The 26,564-nt window shown below is 35.8% G+C and overlaps 1 protein-coding gene across 1 annotated transcript in view; it reads right to left on the bottom strand.

Moving 5' to 3' along the window:
- LOC150076138 (protein turtle-like) overlaps positions 1–26,264 on the bottom strand; it is a 481,828-nt gene extending 455,564 nt beyond the window's left edge. Inside the window, exon 1 of the mRNA XM_090387265.1 lies at positions 26,148–26,264. Coding sequence (XP_090243391.1) covers positions 26,148–26,208 — 61 coding nt within the window. The 5' untranslated portion in view covers positions 26,209–26,264. The remainder of the gene's footprint in view (positions 1–26,147) is intronic.
- Positions 26,265–26,564: the final 300 nt, after the last annotated feature.

Here is a 26,564-nt window from a genome sequence, read left to right as displayed (position 1 = left end):
CATCATATCCCGAGTGATGTCTTATGTGCTCTAATAGAAAATTTTAATCTTCCTTAATGACAATGGAGATGGAGTACAGGAGAAATCTGTCAAAGTTTTCTGATGATTTTAAGGTAGGAAACGTGGTTATCGATCTCTAACAGATCTCTACAGAAGTCCTTGTACCAAGTCCGTTCCAGGTTGTTTCTGCTTCCCACTCATGATGCTTCAAGGTGGTCTTGCATTGAATCATGATGGGAAACACTTTGGTCCAGAGGATTTAGTTTGTCTCCCGTGTGCCTCTATCTGACATCCTGTAATTCGTGTGCTAATTCTTAATGTGATGTGATCTCGGTGATGGAAACTATTAACTTTTTCTTTTCCTTAAACTTAACACATTACCTTTTTATATAAAACTGTTTACTACCTATTACCTTTCCTTATGTAAATAAGATATTGTATGTTATATTATTCCCCAGTATATGCTGCCGTTTCTGAGTGAAGTGTCTACTTCAGTATTGATTTAAATAAAAAAAAAAAAACAACATAAGAAAGATATACATCTTAGCTTTAGAGTTCTTATATTCGTTTGAGCGATTACACCTATACCTCGTTTAACGAAGTTTCACTTAACAAATTTGCGAAAGAAGTGGAATAATTCCTGAAGTTTCAGGAATTTTTTGATATCGAAGCCCCAAAGAGCGAGGCTACTTTTATTTTATTTTGTTTTTCACAAAGAATTTGTATGTTCGAAATAAACAGGCTTATGTAGCGAGGTCCTCTTAAATTCCTGCATTGTCTAATATTAATTTGAGGACCTTAGCATATATTCGTGATCGTTGTCAGGAAGGGACACTTGCCCCCCCCACTCCTACCGAATTTTAGACATTACTTTTTACATTATTTCATATACTTCTCCAAGCAGGATATTGTTTTTCATAAGATACATCCTATCCACATCCCCCTATAAAAATATCGATTTTCGCGCATAAACTAGGAGTCTGTTTATGCCCCTATAAAGATATTTCCTAAACTGTTCATTTATCAGTCCTTTTACTTACGCTAAATGAAATTTAAATGGAATTAATGATAACAAAATACTGATATTTTTATATCTGCTGAGTTCCTAACAAGGTTAAATAAGTCCGATTAATTTCAAACGAATTTCAGATTCTTTTAAAATTGTGTACAGTACACAGAAGAATCCGTTTAGAAATCCTTAACACAATGGTTGCTAACGCTGCAGAAAGATGAAGCAAGGATTTTATCATAGGTTTTTCTCGGGAAAGTGCTGCCTGAAAGATGGCTGGACTATAATAATTACCTGAAAAGCTTTTATTGACTTTAAGCAGTTCTTTCTTTAATGGTATGTGTGTGTGTGTGCATGCATCTGCGTGTGTGTGTGCATGTGTGTAAGAAAAGAAGATCAAGGAAATGCATATTTTCTCAGTAATCGATTCCTTTATTGGAAAGCGCATGATAAGGCAACGTTTGCTTGGAAAATAACTAGAGATTTGCAGGCTGGTACGAGATAACAGGCCGAACGATCTTAAATTACTGTTGTTTTTAAACTCGGAAAGGAACTATTGGCCCTGCGTGGTAATTTATTATTATTTATTTACGATGAAATATACTTGGAAAGTACTATTCTGTTTTTATAATTAAATAAAAATAGTGCTTGGATGGTAAACGGCCATAAAATATTCCTATTTGCAAATAACTTAAAATTTTAAGCACTTTTTTCAAAAAAGAATTGATGTCCCATGGCCTTAGCTGCCTTTACGTTGTTAATAATCAGAATCTATTTCTGAATTATGTAGAATGGATACAGGCAATTAAGAGTACCTGAATAGGAGTCTGACAACTGGAATATGGGGATGACAGAGGATATGGTAAGCTGATGATGTTCCCTAAGAGAACATTATACATTAAATCTAAAATCTACCTTATACATTCGACAAGAATTAAAATTAAACCAATATACAATGGCTGTATGTAAAGAGTATGAACGTTAAACTTTAGTGAGTATTATTTCAGTGTAGAAGCAACTCCAACCCTAACATTTGTACTGCTTGAGATACAACTGACGTCACATTAAGGTAGTAAGATCAGCTGTCAGAAACTTCTTTAAGGCCTCGCCTACACGTCATCCTATCGTGACAGCTGGTTTACCTATCTTCACCTTTATTAAATTTAGGTAATTCAGCAGACCATGTGGAGCTGAGGAAATATTTAAAGTTCAGAATGTTTGAGAAGGCATTATACTTTATAAAACATCTTAAATTTTGGAATATAAAAAAAATAAACCACACCCAATACACACAGCCAATATCCGAAAGCAATGATTGAACTCTATTAAAGGATGTACAATAATCTGGAAAGAGAAGTCAACTGAATTACTCATTCTCATGGGAGAGAGAAACTAGAATTAGTGGAGCATCAAACTGTACTCCACCCTTCTTATGTTACAAGAATGTTCAAAATATTCCAGGTAATGCATCATTATATTGAACTTCTGCTTTTATTCACCGTTATTGATTATGATATTCCATTTTGTAATACTAAACTCGATGAGAAGGAACCTTAAAATCGAACTGCAAAAGTAAAACGAGAAAGCATCATAGAAAATATTTTTAAAAAATGTATAAAAATTGTAATGATTACATTTGTGGGACGGAAGAATCCCTCAGACAAATTTGAATATAAATCGAACCAAAATAATACAGAATTTCTACAAAAATTCCAATTAAACGCAAAATAATATTTTTCATGTGCTGAGTCAAGCCTCATTTCATTTTGAGTGATTGCAGAAATAATTAAATTGAACGATTTTCATTATTGACGTGAGCATATTTCACGTCAATAATTCATCTTAGTACAGTATTTATATTTATCGATGAACTATTTTGGAGGCTTCCATGATAAGATATCCGCGATGCCAATAAAGATACTGTCAATAAATCTATGTCAATAATTATTTCGAACCCGGACCTTTGTCAAACAAGTGGAGATGAGTTATGATACTGCACCTAAGACTAACAAACTCAGCTCATTCTACATTTCTCTCTTTTGCGTTTTGTCAATGTTGTAATTTTTGTTTCTTAATTTAAAGTCATTATACCAGGTCAATTATCGTGTCCTTAATTTCATTCTCAGAGACTCGCATTTCACTTAGGTAACTATCGGGTTTTTCATTAAACTTGAAACAAATATTCCTGGAAGATATTTCATTGCAATATATTCTAGTTTCTGGACTTCAGGAACTAGAATATATTGTAATGCATAATTGCACTGTTATCTTTGATCTCAATGTGTCCTATTATATGTTGTACATTTGCATCTATTTGGAGTTATCTCAAAATTCATCGAACTTCATACATATATGAGCCAATTTGGTTGCATGATTACTATTTCATACATACCATCTGGAGACTAATCAAGCTTTCACATAATCCTTGACGGAACTATATATTATAATGAATAAGTTGTATTTTCATGTATGACAATATTGGGTATCTAATACCATTAGAGTCTAATGGATTTCAGGACTAGAATATACTGTAATGCATACCTTCACCGCTATCTTTGATCTTAATGTACCCCATTACATTCTGTACATTATCTGTTGCATCTATTCAGATTTATCTCAAAATTCATCAATTCCATATACACGATCCAACTGGGTTGTATGATTACTATTTCATACTTACATACCATCTACCTTCCCTCAGGAAGGAAACATCCATAGAAACATGTATTATAGTTTAACCAGACACAAAACTAGCAACAAGCGTTTCCCTCATGTCATACATACTATCTGGAATTCTCAACCAAGCAATCAATATTCAGAAGGCATACCCAAGCGTCCGTATTCCATGTTAGCGTGTTTTGGTTCAGTTGGAGCTCACAGCTAAGTATCGCGTCTAAGTAAAGACAAATTTATGCTTCCCAGAATATCTTCGCAGAGTGGGAAATCGATTTTAAGCCACACATACATACCATTTGAATTATTACATAGACGAGTACGTTAAAGTTCCGCACTTCAAGTCAGAACTAAATGAGTCATATATTATTCTGCATCTACTGAGCACAATACAAACAAAGTCTTTTTTTTTTTTTTTTTTTCGTTAATATAACTAAGATTTGAAGCAGATTTTATTCTACGCAAAAATGTACTTCGGTTAACTGGGAATGCGGGTGAGTGGCACCATTGAGTTTTCTGGGTGAACAAAGTAAGTTGTAAAATATTCGACTGCATAGTTGTATGCAGCGGTCATTGTCGTTTACGGTGAATCTCGACTCTACGACAAAAAGTGAATAGTTAAAGAGCGTTCTGAGTAAACACATTTACTGGCCCAGACTAATCGATACTAACGATGAACCACTTATAAAGAAGAGAGGATAGATGATAGCCTTGTTGCCCGGCGCCTACTTAATCCATAGTTTAGGTGTGTTAATTTCTATCGAAAATTTGAGCCTAATGCATTCTTTAAGTCATGGTCGAGCTATCATACTGTTGATATGCGTGTGTGTATGTGTAGCACAAATGCGGAGATAATGATCTTGGTGGACTGGTGTCTTAGATCACTCGCTTCTGTCTCTTAGTTCACTATGCACTTCAAACCCTTACCACGTGTTGAGAAAGCCCAGATGCTTTCCTAAGAGAGATAATCGATTAACATCTATCATGTCTTAAACATACAGCACATGTTTCTGATAGAATGATCAAGAATACTGGTATTATATCCGTCATTAATTATTACCCAATTCATGTACGTATTGCATATAGTACGATTGTAATTAGATGTAAGCACAATTCCTAATTAAATTCAAATATCTTTGCGTTATGATAGAAATTCAGTAGCTATAATTGCTACTAGAAGCATTTAGGACAACGGTAAATATACACATTAATATGAAGATACACGAGAATTAAATATTAAAATTGGTATACTGTATTTTTAATGTGGTCATTCCAGACTTGAAAACGTGATAGAAAATTGCTCGTGTTTCCTTATTTGTTAGTCTTCGAACAACTATTCTCACAGTTCATTTTGAATTAACTTAGCTAATGTTATAAGAGGACTCAAGTCCATTGTTTTAAAGAACGGGCAAAATGAGACAAAAGGCAAAGTCCTTACAAAGTCACTAATCTCTCAAATTGTGAGGCCACCTCTACTTCAATACAGTGCTTCACTTTCGAGTGCTATCAAAACGGAGGAACTTCTGTGTTTTTCTCACACCAAGGCCAAGTTAACCAGTCTCTGACGGGGGTTTGCATGGTTCTTCATCCCGGAAATTCAAATATTTCATTCAGAAGAGCGAGGAAACTGGCCACGAAATACACGCAATTTTGAGACATTACATACTATGTAATTTCTCATGAAAAACATGACAGAAAATTTTCTTATTTGTCGGTGTCTTTGAACAACTACTACAACACTTTATTTTAAATCAATCCTTCCCATAAAAAGTAACATCCATTTTAACAAAACTAGCAAAATTAAAAAGAAGACAAAAAGCCTTAAAAAGGCATCTATTTCAGATTATCTTAGTAATAGGGATGTGTGTCTCGTCAAGATGGGAGTAATTTTTGTTTTTCTCACATCATGGCCAAATTTCTCGGCCTCTGACAAGGTTGCATGATTAATCCCAAAAATCCGGATATTTCATTCAACAAAAACAGGTAAAACCGACCATAGAACACAGGCAATTTAGAGAAGTTACATACTAGGCCTCGTGGCATTTTTCGCCTCGGCCTCTAAACAACAAGAACGTTATTTATTTGTAACCCATCTCTCCACTGAAGAAATACAAAATTTATTCTTCACAGGTAAGTACAAACTCCACAAAAGTTCCTAATTTGGATTTCACGGATACTTTCTTAAACTGTAGTTACATGGTAATTTTTATGTACTTGTAAACAACAAAATTTGTTAAGCTCTTTAAATGCTTTAATAAGCTGCATCGAAAAATGGTCAAACATAAAACTTCCAATACATTTGGATGTTGCTAATAACGAGGAAGAATTACAGCGCTCCTTGGATAACCTGAACAGCAAAGTAAAGGAGTACAATATGAAGATTAAAAGAATGAAAACCAAAATAATGTTAATTTCAAAGTGGCCAAGGAAGAAGATTAGACGGAATAATATTGGAAGAGGTGGACAGATACAGATACTTGGGAAGCATAGTGACAGAAAATGGAAAAAGCCTGGAGGAAATAAAAATAATTGCAATGGGCAAAGAGGCATTTAGTAATATAAAAGAACTGTTAAGAAGAAATTTCAAGAAGGAATTAAGAAAGAAAATCGTGAAAACATTAATATGGACTGTTGTACTACGTGGATTAGAGACACGGACACTGGGAAGAGAGGAGATTAGACGGTTAGAAGCTTTCGAAGCGTAGGTGTGGAGAAGAATGAAAAGGGTGAAATGGGTGGACAGGGTGAGTAATGTGGACGTCTTGAGGAAAGCAGAAGAAGAGAGAATGTTAGTAAAAGAACTAAGAAGAAGACAAAAGAACTTTTTAGGACATGTTCTGAAAAGAGAAAGCATGTTGAAGAAAGCGATTGAGGGGAAGATGTGTGGAAAGAGAGCTGTAGGGAGAAGGAGAATTGGAATGATGGATTGGATGGGAAGAGGAAATTATGCAGATATTAAAGAAAAGCACAAGATAGAGAAGCATGGCGTCAATGGAGCCCTGAACCTGCTTGAGGGCAGAGAACTAGAAGAAGAAGAAGAAGCTATTTGGATGAAAAACTTTAGAACTTTTCCAAGTTTACATGTGTAAATATTCTGCTTATTTCAGGTGTGAAACTTAATTAAAAACAAACAAAAAAGTGAGAAAAAAAACTAGTTTGTTAACATATGAAACGAATATTACACTTGTCTGTGTGTTAGCGTTAAGCGCCAAAACAACTAAGGCTATGAGGCGTCATTTGTTGTGCTTTAAATTGCGTGTATTCTGTGGTCGATTTGCCTGTTTCCTGGCCGAAGAATCCCAACTGCAGAAAGAAGAAACCACGCCAACCTTGCTCGAGACCGACTAACTCAGCCACGTTGTGAAAAAAAAATAAATAAATAATAAATAAATAATAATAATAAAACCAGAAAAATTCCTCGACCGGATTCGAAACTGGACTCTTTCCATCAGGAGGAGAGGAAGGACTGTGATTATACCTACCGTGCTACCATGGAGGGCTACACTTTTTTATTTAAATAAAGATGTTTTCACAGAAATAGACTGCGACTTTATTATTACTCTGTAGAGTGATATTGATTTTCAGCGAAATGGTAAAATATTTAAAAATATACATTAGCATATAGCACTGACGGGTAGCTCAGTGGATATAATCACCATTCTCCCCACACGGGGCGAAAAATTCCCTAGTTTAAATCCCGTCGATAACGCGAGGAACCTTCATGGGCTTTTTTCACTCCGTGGCTGAATTAGTCGGTCTGAGGCGTAGATAGCAAGATTCCCCCCTCCCCGGTTTTTCGTCCAGCAAAACAGGCAAATCGACCAGAGAACATACGCAATTTACAGACACAACACACATGGGTAGATGAAATAACTTTCCGGGTGACCCTAATGAAATAGCTTTCTTGCAATAAATTATCCTTTCTCTTTTTATAGATGGTACAGATTGGTTCCACCTCGATTCTCTAACTGGTTGTTATATTTATTAATTTATTTTATAAATTTTTAATATTATCTCGGATGCTGGTTTGACTATCAAAATTAAATATGAAAAGATTTATTTCATTTGTATCGTTGCTGGATTTAAGGAAGAGGGTTGGGAAGACTCTTATAACTATGCCCCTATATAGCGAGCCAACTTCTCATGATGGTTCGATTTCCCAGTCGGTAAATACTTCTAGTCAATGTAGGAGAAACTTCATGGGATTTCTAAGCGCCGGTCTCTGGCGAGAGTTGCAATATAGGCAGTTTACAAATACAATAAAATGACGCCTCATGGTCTTAGCTGCCTTAACGAATATTCTACATAACCTAAATCCCTCGTAAATGTGTTTGATATAAGTCTATCCGCGAGATGTACAGTATGAGCAGTAAGTACATATAAGTACTCGTAAGCAGCACTCTTAAGTGCTTTTTAAAACATTTTAAAGTATAGTTTAAAATTTTATATTATTGGTTTACTGTTTATATATGTTGTAATTGAGGATAAACTCCTCGTTATGTATGTGTTTGAACAAAATAAAAATAAATAGCATATCAGGCTTTTTTTTTATCATGTAAGCATTGGCGTTGCTCCAAAATATATTGAAGCAGGAAAAACAGAAAATAACTTGAAAAGTAGCTAGGTAAATATATCGAGTCTTGCACTGCATGGTTGTTTTGATCCATTAGAACCTACGGATGCCTTTCTTAAGTCTTTTAAAAGGCAAATGAGTTCGTATATCGAGCAACGAAGAAAAAAAGTCAGTGTGGCAGTGTTGATCGAAACTACAGATGATTCACATGTGTTCCTGGACAATGAAACGATGCAATATTGATTTTTGTGTCAGTCCCAAGTAAGCTGCGACACAGACAACTAACTGCCTTCCTCCTATTACCAAAGATGTGGAAGCAAAATATAATGCACGACAAGACTCGTAAACTTTTACAATCATCCTAAGTTGGAGATACAATCAGGAACAGGATTAACCTCATTTGGCAAGAGGAGATTTCATCTAAAGCGCCATATGTAATGGAATTATAGAACGTACGCCAATGAAAGAAAATAGAAGTAGAAGAAGAAATAAAAAAAAAAAGGCACAATCACATTTCCAACAGTCGAAAAGCCGAAGGACATTATTAACACGGATTAAGGATAATTACGGAAGTATGTACAAATTTATACTAAACAAACATTTTTATTTTCAAGTTCTTAAACCTTGTTGCATAAAGGAAAAATAATTACTAAATTAAATTAAATTTAAGTTGTCCAGCATTTATATAAAGCAAGACCATTTATGATACCATTGATAGGTGCAATATGACCAATGTAACCTTTGCACCTAAAAAAGAATAACAATAATAAATTTAAGGGCCTACATAGAATTGTTGGTAGTTATGTAGCTTGCTTGTTTCATGGCAAGGCACGCAATAATGCTTATGTTTGTATTGATCGTATAAGAATATGAACCCAATGAAACAACATGCGAGCTACCCTACGTTCTTATACTGATCACTCCACTAGTGGCCACAAACCTATCTCAGTTTTCTTGAAGTACTCTCCACAATATGCAATAGTGATGAGATACGTTGTATTAGAAACGCAGATATTTTGTTCGATAAGAATGATAATAGATCCCTATCTTCTGAATGGCAGTAATTTTACGACCTCACTTACCCTTCTTTCCAAGACAATGTTCTGGCTAAACATATGAAAGATACATATGCTCATCAGCGAAAGCATTTTTAAAGGTCAGATAAAAGATAAACCCAAGAGTGTAGCGTTATACATGAGAGAGCACCAACAGGAATACCTAAGAGCAAACCAGTTCCCCATTCGAAAAACACTGGACATTGTTTGCATATGTTCTGTTTGTTTCTAACGACGCCATGTAAGATTATCCCAGCACTTCACAGCAGAACTGTGCATTATCTTAACAAAAATCATGGCACACTTGTAGTTGTGAACAAAATATGTACTCTGTGACATTGAAATTGCAGCACCCTAGAGAAATAGGAACACAGAGAGGATACTTAGAGTTAATGATAGCTAAGTATTAAGGAAGGCATGATAAAAGCTACAGACGCTAATGTGGGTGTGAACACATTTAATGACAAAAAAATAACGCTTACAATGGACAGATCAATATGATGAAAATCCGCCACGATTGCGGATACGCTGAGCTAAGCATCTAGATATTGAGTCGTACAGGTTCCACAGAACATCCGTGGTCTTTGCTGGCTGCGATGGCTCTGTAGATGGCCTCCAATCATGCCCACACGTGACCGATGGAGAAATCGGAGGATCTGGCTGGCCCAGACAGTACATCCACAACACGATGACACACAGAAGAAACCCATCCGGTATATATTTGGCCTTATCCTGCTGAAAAATGGCGTCAAGACCCAGTAAGAAGAAGACAGCGACGGGTTCCAGAATCTCGGCGTTATAGCGGCGAGCAGTCAGATTGCCGTTGACGAACCTGTCATGAACTGCCGGTAAGTAAGTCAGGTTAGGAGTGAGTTAACGGTTGGATTGTTGGGCGAAAAACCCAAGTTTACAGGAGGACAAACCATGCAACTCTCGCCTGAGACCGACTAGCCCAGTCGCGTTGTGAAAAAATCCTATACAAATTCATTGCGCCATAGACGGAATTCAAATACATGCCTTTTTCACCCGATGTGAAAGGACAATGATTATAACTATTGTGCTAGCGACGAAGGCACTTACTTACATTTTGTGGCAGGGATAGAGAGATTTGGCCTCTTGGTGCAACCCTAATGCAATCTTAACGTGCAGTCTTTGCTGATTAAAGGTGTCAGCTACGCAATCGAGGTGTTACAACTCACAGTCTACGCGCGTAGCACTGATTATAATCATGGTCTTCTCCACACTGGGTGGAAAAGGTCAGGGTAAGAATCCTGCCATGACGGGAAGAACTTTTATAGGCTTTTTTCACTCCATGGCTGAGTTAGCCTGTCTCCGAAGATTTTTCCCCTGGGAAGCTCGATTTTCCGTCCAGCAAAAATAGGAAAATTGACCAGAAAACAGTTTTCTCTTTGAGTCTTTCATTAAAGGCTTTCCTTCTGCTCTTTAGAAAGTTAGCGCTATCTTTCTTGTATTTTATATACAGTATTCTTATCTTATTAAAGGTTCTGTTTATTTCAGAAAACTTCTTTCATTGGCTTGTTATACGACAGCGTTTATTGGTGAGGACAAGTTATAAAAAGAGGGGCTAAGGTTAACGGACCCCCAGATTTTCAAAATTAATATAGGGCATCCATCTCGGTTTGTGGTGGCTATTCTGGGACAATAAATTAATTACATGTCGCCTCTTGTGACTGATATATGACACTATCAAAAGCCTTCCAAAATCCTAAATATTAATTTTCTCAAAAGTTATTCCAACACAATTTGGAATCTGTGATTAATACTTCGTTAATTTTTGATTCTAGAATTTTTAATTCCACAGAAGTCAGAAATAGACCTACCTACAGTTACCTATATTACTCTTAGAAATCGCTTTCTGCATAGGCGAGATATTTGCACTTTTCAACATTCTGGAACTTTGTTTAAGCCTAAGGATAAGAATATCTGCATTATTCTAAATAAGGAGTTCAATGACCTTCTTAGCTATTTCTTTCAGCGTAACCGGATAGATACCATCAGTTCCTTTCGTTTTCCTCGCTTTTAAGCCAGATAACTTCTCTTCTAAAGCTTTTTCACAAATGCATTTATTGTGGAATAACTGTTGGTGAGTAAGGCAAATAACTCGAAAAACCATATAAAAATGATTATCTTTAAATTTTTTCTGTAAATATAATGAAAACGACTTGTTCAACTCATGAACTATCTCCTTGGGATCGTCAGCAGTTTTAGGTCAAACCATGCAACCTGACCTTAGAGTAGACACCATTTAAGATACTATATATATGGACCTCATGGCTATTTCTTTCGGCACAAATTTTAAACAACCAAATCCTTTTTTCGAATGACCAGTTAGGTAAATTTTATATCTCGTTCTCTTTATGTCTCTGCGTGGAAATATACAGTAAAATGAATAAGAAATTTTTGTAATGGGTACTTCAAGGTAAGAGTACAGAGAGACCATAAAATAATTTCCCATGATGAATTTAAATTACCTTCTTCTTTTCTCATTAAGCATGCTGCTTGTTAGGTTAGGATAGATCACCCTCCCATCTTCTGCTTTGCTTATCTCCAGTTCTTTACTATTTTTGTCCACCTGTCATTATCAACCCTATTTATATGTTTTTCCCATTCTGTTTTTATTTTCTATTATACATCCATTCATTAGTCTTTGTGGATAGCACAGTTAGTAGAATTGCCGTCCTCCTACACCGAGTAGAAAAGACCTGAATTCAAGTCCCTTCGACGACGAGAGGAATTTTTATGGGTCTTTTTCACAACGAGGCTGAGTTAGTCTATCTCAGGCGAGCGTAGCATGGTTTTTTCTCCCCGAAACTCGGGTTTTTCGTCCAGCAAACAGAAAATCGACCTCAGAACAGACGCAATTTGCAGACAATATACACGGAGTAATATGGCCTTAGTCACTGATGCTCCTAAAACCCTACAACAACAACATCCATCCATTCATTAGTACTTTGCAATTTACATAGTTTTCTGATTTCCGCATTTTTAACTTTATCTGTTAGTGTTTTATTAGTTATTTTCCTTAGTGTTTTCATTTATTTGTTTTATTTTTGCTGTTGTACCTCTTGTCTCAGCTGCATATATTATTATAGGTCTTTATATACTGTATTATACGTCTATCATTTTATACATTTTAACTTTATCATCCCGATTGATGTTTAGTTCTTCCGAATCTTCTATGCTTGATCTTCTATTTGTTCGTGAGTTATTCCTGAACTATTTATCTGTATTACTAGGTAGTTAAATTTCAATATTTGTTCTATCATTTTCCCTTCTAATTTTAATTTATATCTATGTGTTTTTTTTTTACTATTGTTAGGTTGTTTTCCCTATGAATATTTCCATATTATGCTTCTGTTATTTTATTAAAATGATATAGCATTCTTTGCAAATTATTTTCATTTTCTGCAATTAGTATAGCACCATCTGCATAGCAGATGGTGCTGTACTAATAAAATAAATAAAAACTTATATTTAAGTTTTTATTCCAATGCCTTTACTTGTTCTATTCACTTCATTAAAATGTAAATTATGTAAATAATGAATAAACAAACATTTTCAAGTTACGGGTTATCCGAGTGATTGCTTATACACACAAGTGTATTTTGTCTGTAAATTACGTGTGTTCTGTGGTCAGTCTGCCTGTTTTTCTGGACTTAACGATACGAATTTTCGAGGTGGAGGAAAAAACAAACAAATTTACTACCTTCGCTTGATACCGACTAACTCGGCCACGGTGTGGAAAAGCTATAAAAGTACGTTGCGTCACTGACAGGATTCAAATCAAGGCCTTTTCTGCACGTTGTGGGAGAACGGTTATATAACTTCGGCAACCGTTATATACTTGGGTAACGAGGGCTGTGTAAAGGAATATTTATTTATTAGATCAAAGCGACGCAATATATTGCGAAATCTGTTTGGAAAGTATCTTGCTTCAGTTCAAGTATTCGATACAGTCACTTTCAGTTTCAATTACTAAGACTAGACGAGAAACAAAATTACTCACAGAGTTATGAAAGTGGCCTGTATTAATAGCAAAAGGCTCTCATCTACTGTAATTGCATGTTTAAATTCCAATAAATTTAAAGGCTGCGCTTTGTAAACTCTTTGAAAAAGTCACACAGGCAAAAGTCCGTGTGTATATATGTGGGCGTAAAATGCCAAAGCAACTAAGGGTTGCTATGAGGGGTCAGCATATTGTGTCTACATGTATCCTTCGGTCGGTTTGCGGTTTTATCGGAAAAACAAAAAAAAAAAAAAAAAAAAACATAAATTTTCGTGGGAAAAACCATGCAACCGCTCACTTGAGACCGACTAATTTAACCACGTTGTTAAAAAAGCGCATAAAAATCCTTGCGTCATCGATGGAATTCGAATTCAGTTTTCCACTCCATATGGAAGGGATGTGATTACAACCATTATGCTGCTCACAAGAGGGAGACAAATGTCAAAGGGATAACGTTATCGCAGTATTCTTGAGCGACTAGATACACTTCCTCGGTTATTGTAATACTTCTGAGATGGATTTCTTAATGGGATATTTCTACGTTAACAGCAGTGCTGTGAGAGAGAGAGAGAGAGAGAGAGAGAGAGAGAGAGAGAGAGAGTTTAATGTAAGTAAAGAATTCACTTTTGCCCAAATGACGTAACAGTGGTCATTGTAGGTATCAGCAGTGCTGTGAACGTAGAAATGAGCCAAGTATGTATGTATATTTGCTAGTCAGTCTGCATTTTTATCTAATCTTTAAAAAAAACAAGGTTAGCAAAATCTTTCCTACTCACATGAACACTCGGAGTTATTGATTGAGCAAATTTGATCTTATACGGTTGTTACATCTTTACCGTTTGCCGCATGACTTTTAAAATCATCTTCCTCTGTGGAATAGCCAGGCATTGAGCGACATCTCTGGCAGTGCAAATATTTAACTTGATGTTGAAGCTATTTCTTGAACAATTTCGGATAATTTCTCGGCTGTCCATCAGTTGTTAGCTTATCACTTCTAAGGAAATTGTGCACACTCCCAACCCTTTCAAACTTTTAGCTAGACTAATGAGTATTTTAGTAGAACCTCTCTCTCAATACATATCAGGTGTTCTGTCAATCTAATTTTTTGCATGATGATTAGCTGATATAAATCTAAACAAATTTAATTCATCATTGGAAGTTATTTTCTACTCGCCCTGTATTTTTCTTAACTTTCTTATCTTTACCAACAAAACTCAGCTTGTTTTTCTTAAGTAGATTTTTGGAGTTCATATTTTATAATTTTTTGTTTGTTCTCCTCGACTTTTCTAGCATTTACCTGTACAAAATTTAGAACGCAGTGTATCAAGAAGCTCAGTAGTTTAATACGATTCAAAAGTTTTTCCTACTATTCTCAGAACTCAGAAAAAAAAAAAAAAAGTGTTTTCTTTGTGGGAAGCTGAAACTATGTCTCCTGTATATAAATATCATAAGCGCCTAAGTCGTAAGCTACCCTTATGTTCCAACTTTTAAATTACTGGTGTCTTTTTGATGGGATTCGTGCAGTGACTATTTCGGTTAAGCCACTTTGGGTTGTTAGAGCAAAAAGGACTGGGGGTAATTCGTTATATACTTTTAGAATTTTGAACAATGTTGATGTTGTGAAGAGCAGTTATTGTGTTTTAGCGCTCATCATGTTGTTACTATTCGAAAAATCTTGTGGATTCGTAAATTAAGCATAAAATTTTATTGGAAGAGAAATGTCAAAATAGCTAACATTGTCAACAGAATATTTTTTTGGAAAAATATTTTCCAGATTATTTTCGATAATTATCCATAATTGAGCAAGACGTTGACATCCTACCAAGACACCGGTCAGAGTTATATTTAGAGCCTATGGGATTGTTGAATGTTCGCTACCAACTGATGCTTCTATATAATCAATGATATCATGAATATCTAGAGAGTCAACCCTTTGCGCGGTGAGTTTTTTCGAAAAGTGAGATATTTCGTGTTAAAATGAGATGAGCCATAAATGACTGATCGACAAATGGACGAAAATTCCAGCTGCCTATTACAAGTAACTCATTCAAAGTGTTCCATGACGGATCAATTTTGTCATTGAGGCAACAGGTGGATGATGAATAGTCTCTATTGCAGCATAACGAGCTTGACTTAGTCACTATCACAGTAGCGAAAACTAATTGATGCAATTAGTTCTCTAAGGACCTCCAAGACTGCAGAAGTGAACAATGTCCCCAGTACATAATTCAGTGTCTGTCCATAGTCCATATATCATTGATACACTTAGATTAGGTTAGATATGCGTTAAGCGCCAAAATAACTAAGGCTATAGCGCGTCAGTATATATCGTGTCTGTAACTCATGTATTCTTTTGATTTGCTGTTTACTAACGAAAAACTCGAGTTTCCTGGAGGAAAACCATGGTGCCCTCGCCTAAGAACGACTAACTCAGCCACATCGTGAAAAAAGCTCATAAAAATCCCCCGCGCCATTGACAGGATTTCAATTGAGGCCTTTTCCACTCGGTGTGGCAGGATGGCGATTACAACCATTGTGTCACCCACCAGGTTATGCGATTAACAATGACTAACCTCCTTACAACTCTAACTGCAATAATAAATATTAACGAGGAAAAAATTGAACTTTCTATGTAAATTACAGGCTGTGTTTAATTCCCTGAATACTGTGTTCTGCTCTGCTTACTGGAAAAGATCTTCTAAATTAAATGAAACATTTTTTATACTAGAGTTTCTCCTAAAATGTACAAGTAGTTTGTAGGACTTCAACAATTTATCTATTGAACGGCCTATTCTTGTTGAGGTGCATCAAGAAAAATTCTTGGTGGGCTTATCCTTACGGCCTTATTATTTCCTTTTATTGAGATTCGAAAAGTTATATACTTGTGCGCAGATAATATCAAAATGAGCAATAATTCCACCTTCGCTAGGTACTATGGACGTACCTGCCCAAATAAAAAATAAGCTCAGGAGGGTTTACAACTACTTCATAAAACAGTTAAACTCTCATACTTAATCCACAAAAACGGGAAATTATAATATATTCACTAAAGAGGCAACCAACCATACTGCGACAGTCTTTAGAAAATATACCAATTTCAATTGCTACCTCTCATACTGATCAAGGAGTCCTTTTCGATACAAAACTCGCGTTCTCTGAGCATATTGACATGCTCTTCGAAAGGATGAACTGTCTTCGTTTGACATGTAAACTGCACGTCCTATATGATAAAGAAGGCGCCGAAAGCCACTGATCGGTCCCTAAAAACTGCAGTCCATCCTGTGATTTTATATTCTGTGAACATTTTTGGCGTTTGCCATTATGAAGGCAATCTTTGCCATGATTTACTAGCTATTGAAATGAACTAATAACAAACATCACCTTGCTCTGGTTTCCTGATTTTAATAGTTGGAAGCGTCTAGTGACAACTATTAAGATGTTAACGGGGATAATATCCTCTATTCTAGAAACGTGAGAGTGGCACATCCTGCCACTATCTCAAAGATCCACCAGTCTTTCAAATATCATCTTATCGTCTAGAAATGGTTGATAGATTTGTATCAAAACATTTAAAAATCTATGTTAAGGAAACTAACTTACCTGGGTTGTTGTCCCTCCTTAAAATAATTTTTAAAATGTTTTTTATAAAAAAAATGTTCGCCTTTGCTTTCAGTTTACATGCATATTATTAGCATTAACTGAAATTAGTAAAAAATAGTATTTAAAACATCTTTTTCCTTCTGTCTTTACAGTCACTGATGAAGTGGTACAGAAAGTATCACGACTATGCACGTCTGAGTAGTATCTGCAATTACTACTCCTAGCAAGAAATAAAGATAGATTTTGGCTCTACGCAGGGTGAAGCGTTCCAGTTCCTCCTCATAGGTTAGGCTATTTTAAATAAATAAAGATTTTGAAGTTCTCCAAAAGATTTATTTATATATTTAATTTTGTTCATTAAAAGATTTATTTATATATTTAATTTTGTTCATTAAAGTTCGTATTTTTCCCAAACGTGATGGTGTCCGAATAATTTGGCAGGGCAGTATATTTCCCTGCTGTATTCCACACCAATTAAAGCATCAATAACTCAAATAAATAAAATTTAAAAAAATCCCTCCAGGAGGTTATTTTAATTGACGTCGATTTCGGGAAGTCGTGTACTGTCGTTGCTTATGTTAAAACTAGTTTAAATTTGAAGAAAAACTGATAGAATTCGGAATTTATCAACCATTAGCCGGACTCCTGTGTTTGAATAAAAGAGCAAATTGCACTTCTCAGATTAGCAATATGCCACGCTTCACTATATTTACGTTACATCGCGGTTTTCCCTTTCTCTCAAATTCCCTGATCAATTACTGCTTAATTGCAAAATCGTGCTTTCCAAGAATCTTGAGTAAGTTTCCAGAATTTTAAAATTTATAGTTTCCGCATCACTTGAAGAGAGATAATCACTTCTGCTCTCAGTGAATTTATTTTGTAAAAAAAATTTATTTCCAATTTTCCTGACCCTGCTGCTGTCTAATACCATATGGAAAAGGCCTGGATTCAATTCCCATCACCCGCCGAAGTTTTTGAGAAATATTCGTAGGTTTTTTTTTTTTTCCCCCACTGTGACCGATTTCTTTTTCTATTTTAACCGACTTCGCACGAGATCAACCGGTCTCGAGTGAAGCTTCACAGATTTTTATAACGGAAACTCGAGTTTTTCATTTCACAAAACACGCAAAAAAAAGTCATAATACAAAATAAAAAACCACAAAATTTACAGATTCCCGAAAAGTGACGTTCCTTGACCCCGGTAACACAGTGATTACGTATGCAATCTTTCTACACAGTGGGCAATGGCAGGCTTCAAATCTTTATGGGCTTTTTGATGTGAAAACATCTATAGCCGCACCTAACAATGGAATGTAACGGAAGTGTGAGACGGAATTGACGCGAATGACGTCACATCCTAAATGACGCTAATTCAGTCACTAACATTGATTCGGTAAGTAGCGGGCGTGAGCATAAAACGTCACAATCATACTATTCTACAAATGGATTTCGCTAAGCTCTTGCAAGCCAAGGATGTTTTCACATAAAACATCTTTCGTGCTTACGGATACACACGCTTTCACAGTGTGCTCGAATTAGTCGGGTTGCTTGGTTTTTCTACCGAAAACTCGCGTTTTCATCATAGCCAAAAGGCAAACCGTCCGTGTAAAACACTATTTACAGAAATAATACACGGACGTCTCGTAGAATTAGTTGCCTTTCCAAAAAAATAAATGGAATTATCTGCCTTTATGCAAATTCTAAACAAATGTAACCTACTTACTGCTAACCCCCCCCAATGTATATAAGTATACCTCGCTTAACAACACTTGAAAATTGCCATCAGTAGTCGGTTTGCGACATCACTCACTTCGTTATGATAATACCTTAAAAATAATTCCTATAAATATTAAGAGCCGCACCACCAAATAACAATCTTCCAAGCTAATTAAAAATGAATAATCGTCGGGATGTTTCTCGCGAAACCTAAGCGTCATTCAAACAAGTGGAAAGTATTATACATGAAAGGGCGGTTAACACATCAAATATGAGTGGAGATTGCCGAAAACTATGGTCTGCTTAAATTCAAAATACAATATACATAATCAATATACAAAATACATAGTCAACAGACCATATCATTCTCCTTGAATTTGGAGAGCCGGCACATGATATACAAAAGAATATAATGGAAACTGCAAAAATACGTCTGGCTTAGATAATGTTCGTGGCCTGAACCTTGCCTTGGACAATGGAGAAATTACCTCCTTATCCTTGCTAGTAAAATTCATGTATATCATTGCCAAAAGCCCAAATTTTGTCCTAGCAGTCTGTTTGCACTGCTCAGAGAACTTCATGTCTGACTGCACAATTAGTCCCAGGTCTTTTTCATTTTCCATTACCCTGAGTGTAATATCACACATTTGGTACGTTAATCTGAGATTACAGATACTAATGCAGTACTTTGCATTTGTCAATACTAAACCTCAACTGCCATTTCTCAGTCAGTGTGCCTTATTTTTCGAGATCATGTTACAGTAGCATACCCTGATTACTGTCATTAACCACCTTGCCAACCTTCGTATCATTTGTCAACTTAGACATTACGTCTGATATGCTTTCAGCAATATAATTTATAAATATTGAAAACAACAACGGTCGAGTGCGTTAGAGTTAATCGAAAATTTGTCTCCCGACGAATTCCTTGGACTTGAAAACAAAAGAGTGTAAAACAAGGTTGAAGAAATGCTAACGGTTAGCTATTGTTAAGCATCAAAGCAACGAAGGCTATGAGACACAGTGCATTGTGTCAGTAATTGCTTATATTCTTAAGTCAGTTCGATGAATGCCGGCCCAGAGTTTCCAGGAGAAAAGTCATAAAGTTAACCTGAGACCGACTAACTCAACCACTTTGTGAAAAAGAGTCTATAAAAGTTTTTCGCGTCATAGGTGGAATTCGAACTCAGACTTTTCCACCCTGTGTGAGAGGAGGGTGATTATATCCACTGTGCTACATGCGAGAACGAAGAAATGCTAACGCTGCAGTACCAAAATGAATAACAGCCAAGGACATCAGAAGCCTTTACTCATTTAAGAGCAGCAGAATTAATAGAACATAAAAAGCACGCGATTCTTATCAGCCCTTGTACAAGTAGAAGAAGATGTAATAGTAGGATTTTAGGAGCATCAGCGACTAAGGCCATATTGCTCCGCATATGCTGTCTGTAAATTGCATGTTTTTTGTGGTCGATTTTCTGTTTGCTGAACGAAAAATCCGAGTTTCCAAGATAAAAAAAAATGCTACCCTCGCCCGAGACCGATTAACTCGGCCAAATTGTGAAAATGGCCCATAAAAGTTCCTCACGTCATCCCGGGACTCGGACTCAGTTCTTTTCCACCCAGTGTAGGGAAGATAGCGATTCTACTCACCCACGCGGGCGAGTGTAAGTAGATGTTAATAGACTTATATTTTAAACGACCTCAACCGCCTCCAACTACAACAGAAGAAACTTCATTGTTTGTGACCGACTAAGATTAAAAAAATAAATAATAATAATAAATAAATAAACAGCAACAAAAAAGTTCATTTATTTTTTTACCCTACAACTTTCTTTTTTCTCTTGGTTACAGGTCTAATGGGCCCGATGGTCCATATTAAGGAAGGTCCCCACGGACTCAGTATGTGCAAATTTATCTCCAATTCACAAAGGGTGACACGAGTAATTACAGACCTATTAGTTTAACTTCTGTTAAACTAACAGGTTAGTTCCCCGGAGTTAAACTAACAGTTAGTTTAACTCCGGGGAAAATAATGGAGTCACTGGTTAAAGAACCATTGCAGGATCATCTAGACAAGATTGCAGTAATAATTCAGACACAGTATGGGTTTGTTAAGAGGAAGCCTTGTCTGACCAAATTGATTGGATACTATTATGTAGTCACAAAGGATGCAAAAAATAATTTTGATATCATATACTTGGATTACAGGAAAGCTTTTGATACTGTACTGTTGCACATGGAAGACTCTGTACAAATTTCAGAAGTATGGCATTAAGGGTAAGTTGCTACAATGGATAAAAGGATGGTTGAGTGGGAGAAGACACAGTGATAATCAATGGACACTGCTCTTCGTGAACTAATGTTATTGATGGAGTTGCCTAGGGTTAGGTGTTGCGCCCATTGTTGTTTTGTATATTTATCAATGATATTGATGAAGGTATATCAGGCTTAATGTCCAAGTTTGCAGATGATACAAAGGTTGGCAGGGTTGTTAATGACAGTATGCTACCACAAGCAAACCAACCACAAAATGCATACGGTTTGCAGATGCACTGTTATGGCATAAACTACTCATGTTGTTATTCTAAGTAACTGATTATCTCTATCGATCTACCAAATCTTTAAAATTTTTAAAAGCAAAAAAATAAATAACCACTATACACAATGAAAGATAGCAATGCTCGCTAATTTATAATTTTAAAAACAGGTTTCGAACATAGCTCGTACTTGTGCGTTTATTGGCTTATGCGTGTATAGAACTTTAAATTACGCTATACAAATGGGCGATAGACGATGAAAACAATTGTGGCTCGTATAATGAAGAATCGGTAGGCGCTTAACGCTGTGATAACATAAAATGATTAGTAGAGTGGTTATTAGTAAATGATTAATAAAATACAAATCGGACATTCATTTCAATTTTCAAAATAGGAATGAGAAAATACTCAGTAAATCGGTATTTAAATTATAAAATATCTTAAAATAAGTATAAATATGAAGTAGGTACAAAACAGGGGAAGAGATTTGCAGTGGGCGATCTGAAAGTCCTTGGAAAGTCAAGCACGACGAATGACACTGGCCTATTGGTAAAACGATATCAGATAACTTTGAATTTGCGCCCACTGAATAAAGAAGTGAATTACCATAAATGTAAATGGCAAAACTAAGTGGAATGAGTACCACAGAACCGGCAATCACGATGGAAATAATGAAATGCAGATTAAAAATTCCCTAGAATGAACAGAGAAGAGAAAGACGCCTCCCCTAAAAAGAACGAGCAAATGGTCATTAACGGATGAAAAAAAAAAAAAAAACCACACATATATATATATATATATATCCTGAACATATTTCCCATTTATCCCTGAATATATCTTGAATTGAGACATCTTAATGGGTGATATTATCAAGAAAACTATGGAAACACTTTATAGACTACGATAAATATTTCAATAATTAGCATTAGGTTACAGACCTTATACCACGTCCATTGACTAAGGTAAAAGCGTACAAATTTTGAGAAAAGCAAATCTGTACCCCTTGTTTTTACTTATCATGCGTGCGAAGAATCTTCTGGTATAGGGTTTATAACGTGATGCTCATTTATTAAAACATTATCGTGGTGAATGAAGTGTTGGAATATTTTATACCTCGACACTGTACATTTATACAACAATATCGAGAAACAGACTAATGTGATTTATATAAAAGTACATCTACTTGTATTAATTACAATGTTACATTCTTTGCTTGAAAGAATCCACATACAAATATTTTTAAATATGTGTAATTATAATTTTTATAAAAGCTTTTTTTAAAGTGAGTTAAGCTTATTATTCGATCCCCAATTCACAAAGGGGGATCGAAGGATGACACGAGTAATTACAGACCAGTTAGTTTAACTTCTGTTCCGGGTAAATTAATGGAGTCACTGATTAAAGATGCATTGCAGGATCATCTAGACAAGACTGCAGCAATAATTCAGACACAGCATAGGTTTGTTAAGGGAAAGTCTTGTCTGACAAATTTGATTGGTTATTATGATGTGGTTACAAAGGAACTGGATGCAAAAAATAATTTTGATATCATATATTTGGATTTCAGGAAAGCTTTTGACACTGTTGCGCATGGAAGACTATTGTACAAATTGGAGCAGAATGGTATTAAGGGTAAGTTGCTACAATGGATAAAAGGATGGTTAAGTGGGAGAAGACAGAGGGTGGTAATCAATGGGTGCTGCTCTTCGCGGACTAATGTTATTAGTGGAGTCCCACATGGTTCGGTGTTGGGTCCACTGTTGTTTTGTATATTTATCAATGATATTTATGAAGGTATATCAGGCTTAGTGTCGAAGTTTGCAGATGATACAAAGGTTGGCAGGGTTGTTAATGACCGTAATGGCAGTGTGCTACTGCAACAGGATCTAGATAATTTGGGCAGATGGGCTAAGAAGTGGCAACTGAAGTTTAACCTTGACAAATGCAAAGTACTGCATATGGGTAGAAGTAACCCCAGAGAAAAGTACCAACTGTGTGATACTACACTAAAGGTGGTAGAAAATGAAAAAGACCTGGGAGCAATTGTGCAGTCAGATATGAAGTTTTCTGAGCAATGCAGACAGGCTGCCAGGGCAGGTCATGGGTTTTGTCAATGATATATAGGAATTTTGCTAGCAGGGAAAAGAGGTGATTGTCCCTCTGTATAAGGCAATGGTCAGGCCACGCCTTCAGTACTGCGTACAGGTCTGGAAGCCTCATTTTAGGAAGGATGTCGATTTGCTTGAGCGTGTACAGAGAAGGGCAACAAGATTGGTGAGGGGAATGAAGGGATCCTCTTACCAAGAGAGGCTTAAGTTCTGCAAATTGCAGTGGCTGGAGACTGGGCACCTGCGCGGTAATCTGATTGAGGTATATAAGGCCTTGAATGGTTGAGCACGCTGAATTCTGATGGGATTCTTCCACTTGTTTAGATTACGAACCTAAGGGGGCATACATTCAAATTAAGAAAAGACAGGTGTAGAATAGATGTGCGGAAATTTGCCTTTAGCCAGCGGGTGGTTAATTGCTGGAACAAACTTCCATCTGTTGTTGTGGAAGTTGATAGGTTGAATAAATTTAAGGAGGAACTGTACAGGAATTTGGAGGGAATGGTGTGATTTTTTTTTTGGCTGATGCTGCATAAGCTCATACACTTGCTTTCTTGCATCACATGCCACTACTACTACTACTACTATTAGTTTGCCTTTTGTAATCTGCTCTTGGCTTGAAGAATGGATTTGGTCCCTGCCGTCAGCCAGATTTCACTTTTATTATTATTAGCCACATGGTGCAGGGAAGCCTGGGGCTCATGCTGCACCAGCCAAAAAAAAAAAAAAAAAAAAAAAAAATTCCAGTTACCCTGAGAGAGAAGTAGAAAGGAATCATCAAGAAAGAGAAGAATGATGATATCCAGCTTAGGACCCTGGGTGTGTCAAGCCCATACTCACCAGATGTGAGCCCCTGGGTTGCCTTCACCTTTAACATATGTAATCACGAAGCAAGGAACAATGTAATTGATTACACTAAAAATTACTTTTAGAAATAAACGTTATGATGTATTTGTAGAAGGATAAAACTTATGTTGCGGTAGTAACATTGCGATCAGCAGTTTCCCCCAGAACAGTGGTTGCCACTGGTGAGGGCCGTTCAAATCGCAAACGGACAGTTACCTCAGGTCAGGCAATGCTATGGAATGTGAGCCGTAAAAATATGCATCAGATATCTTCAAATAGGGCGAAAAAAGGCATAAGAAATGAATATTTCGGAGTTCGGAATATTTAATTCGATTCAATTAATCATTCTTCCCTAGAGTAGGCTTTCACTTTTTTTGGACAAAGAATGGTTACAAGAGCCGAAAAATACTTATAAGCTATTTGTGCCATTTAGTTGCTGTTTATGTAATGCAATTTTAAATGACATCTCACTTGTGTATTCCCACGAATGTTTAATATACTCATATAGAAATGCTACAAAAAAAGCAAGAATTTTAAAAACAAACGTTAACGTGTGGAAGTAAAATAAGTTGCCTTGCTGCATTACTTAACAACCCGAAATTTTTTCTCTCAAGGATATACGTTTTGTGAATTTTGTCATTTTTTCGTATTTCTCTCTATCAATCAAGTATTTTATAAATTATTTCACTGATAAAATAACTTTTAAAATAAGGGATATAAAATCAATTTCACTATACTCAAGTAATTCCAGAACAAGACGGAGATAGTCAGGCTTTCCAGCTTAAGGAAGATGCTGGGTACAGTCCATGGGAGTCTACAGGTGGGGAAGGGTCAGAGAAGGTCATTGGAGTTATTAACATAGAAGTGGCAATATACCTTCTAATTATATTTCATTATACTTGATTAAGGGAAGGGAGATATTTGATGAATATAGTTCACCATTGCCCTTTGGGCCTGAAGCCTCATTTTAGTTTCAGCAGCGAATCTCAGTCTGTCTTAATGCATCAAGTTATGTTATAATAATAATAAATTAATTGAACATCAGCATAACCTTTGCTCAAAATTTCTGCGACATTTCATATCCTAGAAAAATATTAATTTTGTATAGGAAATATCTTTATAAGTTCACAAAGCTGAACTTATAAAAGATTAATATTGGTATATGTTATTTCCATTCACTTTATCATCAGCTGTAATTCCTTCAATAAGAATTACTTTCACTAGAAGAAGGCAAAATTACAACACATTATAATTTGAATAATAAGCACAAAAGCTAGATAAGTAATTTACAATACTGTATTTAATAAATTAATGCAATGTAAAATTACTTAATAAATTATTAATATTTAATTGTATTTAATTAATCAATGCTATGACAATATCAACCGACATTTTTTGGATATTTTAAAATATTCAAATAACACCCATTACTTGTCAAAAATTGCAGTTCGGATACAAAGCACTTTCAGTTTTCGTATTTTAAGATAAATGATCTACTGGAATAAATTACTAAAAAAACATTGCTGTTAGAATGTCTGTTTGAAACTTTTAGTTTGTTACCAATATCAACACTTAACGACGTGTAAACTATAATCATATTAAACATTATTATAGCGCTATTTTGTAGTAGCATGCAGGATCTAATTAAAAAACTACCAAAATATATTATAAACATACTCAAGAAATGCTGACGAACTCAAAACCGTAAGAGAATTTCTTTCACACAAATTAATTTTGCACATTTCTTTTTCAGAGTACAGATATTCATAAGAGAACTCGATAACAAACATTTTTTATTTAAAAAGAAAATAGCATCAACCAAAAATATACGACAGTTACATTCTCAACTCGCCGCTAATTTCCTTCGTGAGGTTGCGGCCAACATGTTGTGAGGCAAACGTTATTTTCTTTTCGACAGATAAACAGGTAAAAATTGCATTCCTCGTAAACTTTCTTACAAGCATAATATTAATGTGCAATCATAAGTATAATTCTCTTACCTGTGCTGTATGCCCATAAAGATAAAAACATTGCCACAAGATGGTATTTCTTCAAAATCATCTCATCAAGAGGTAGGCTATTTAAAGTCCCTCCCTCCTTCCAAGACACCTTACGAAGCAGACAGACCCCTCACACTAGATGTTTCTCCTCCGCCTCACTCACGACAAAGTTTCATGAAAATGCATCTGTGTATGGTTATACATACAAGACAATGATCTGCTCAGGACAGAAAAAAATCACAGAACTAATATATAGAAGCACGCCATTCTAGCTTTCTAACAGCGGGTCACGCTTCAAATAGCAAACTACAACCTGCTTTCGAGGATCCTCAATGCCTTGAGAGCAAGGTGACCAATCACTAAAATTCTAACCACCGCTGCAGTGCGTCTCGGGCTCACGGGCAAACGTAACCCCTG

Source organism: Mastigoproctus giganteus, chromosome 13, assembly GCF_048544385.1.
Source record: "Mastigoproctus giganteus isolate SK-2022 chromosome 13, ASM4854438v1, whole genome shotgun sequence".
In the NCBI taxonomy this organism is placed as follows: domain Eukaryota; kingdom Metazoa; phylum Arthropoda; class Arachnida; order Uropygi; family Thelyphonidae; genus Mastigoproctus; species Mastigoproctus giganteus.
Note: the sequence above shows the minus strand (reverse complement) of the source record. Positions and strands in the feature narration are given on the sequence as shown.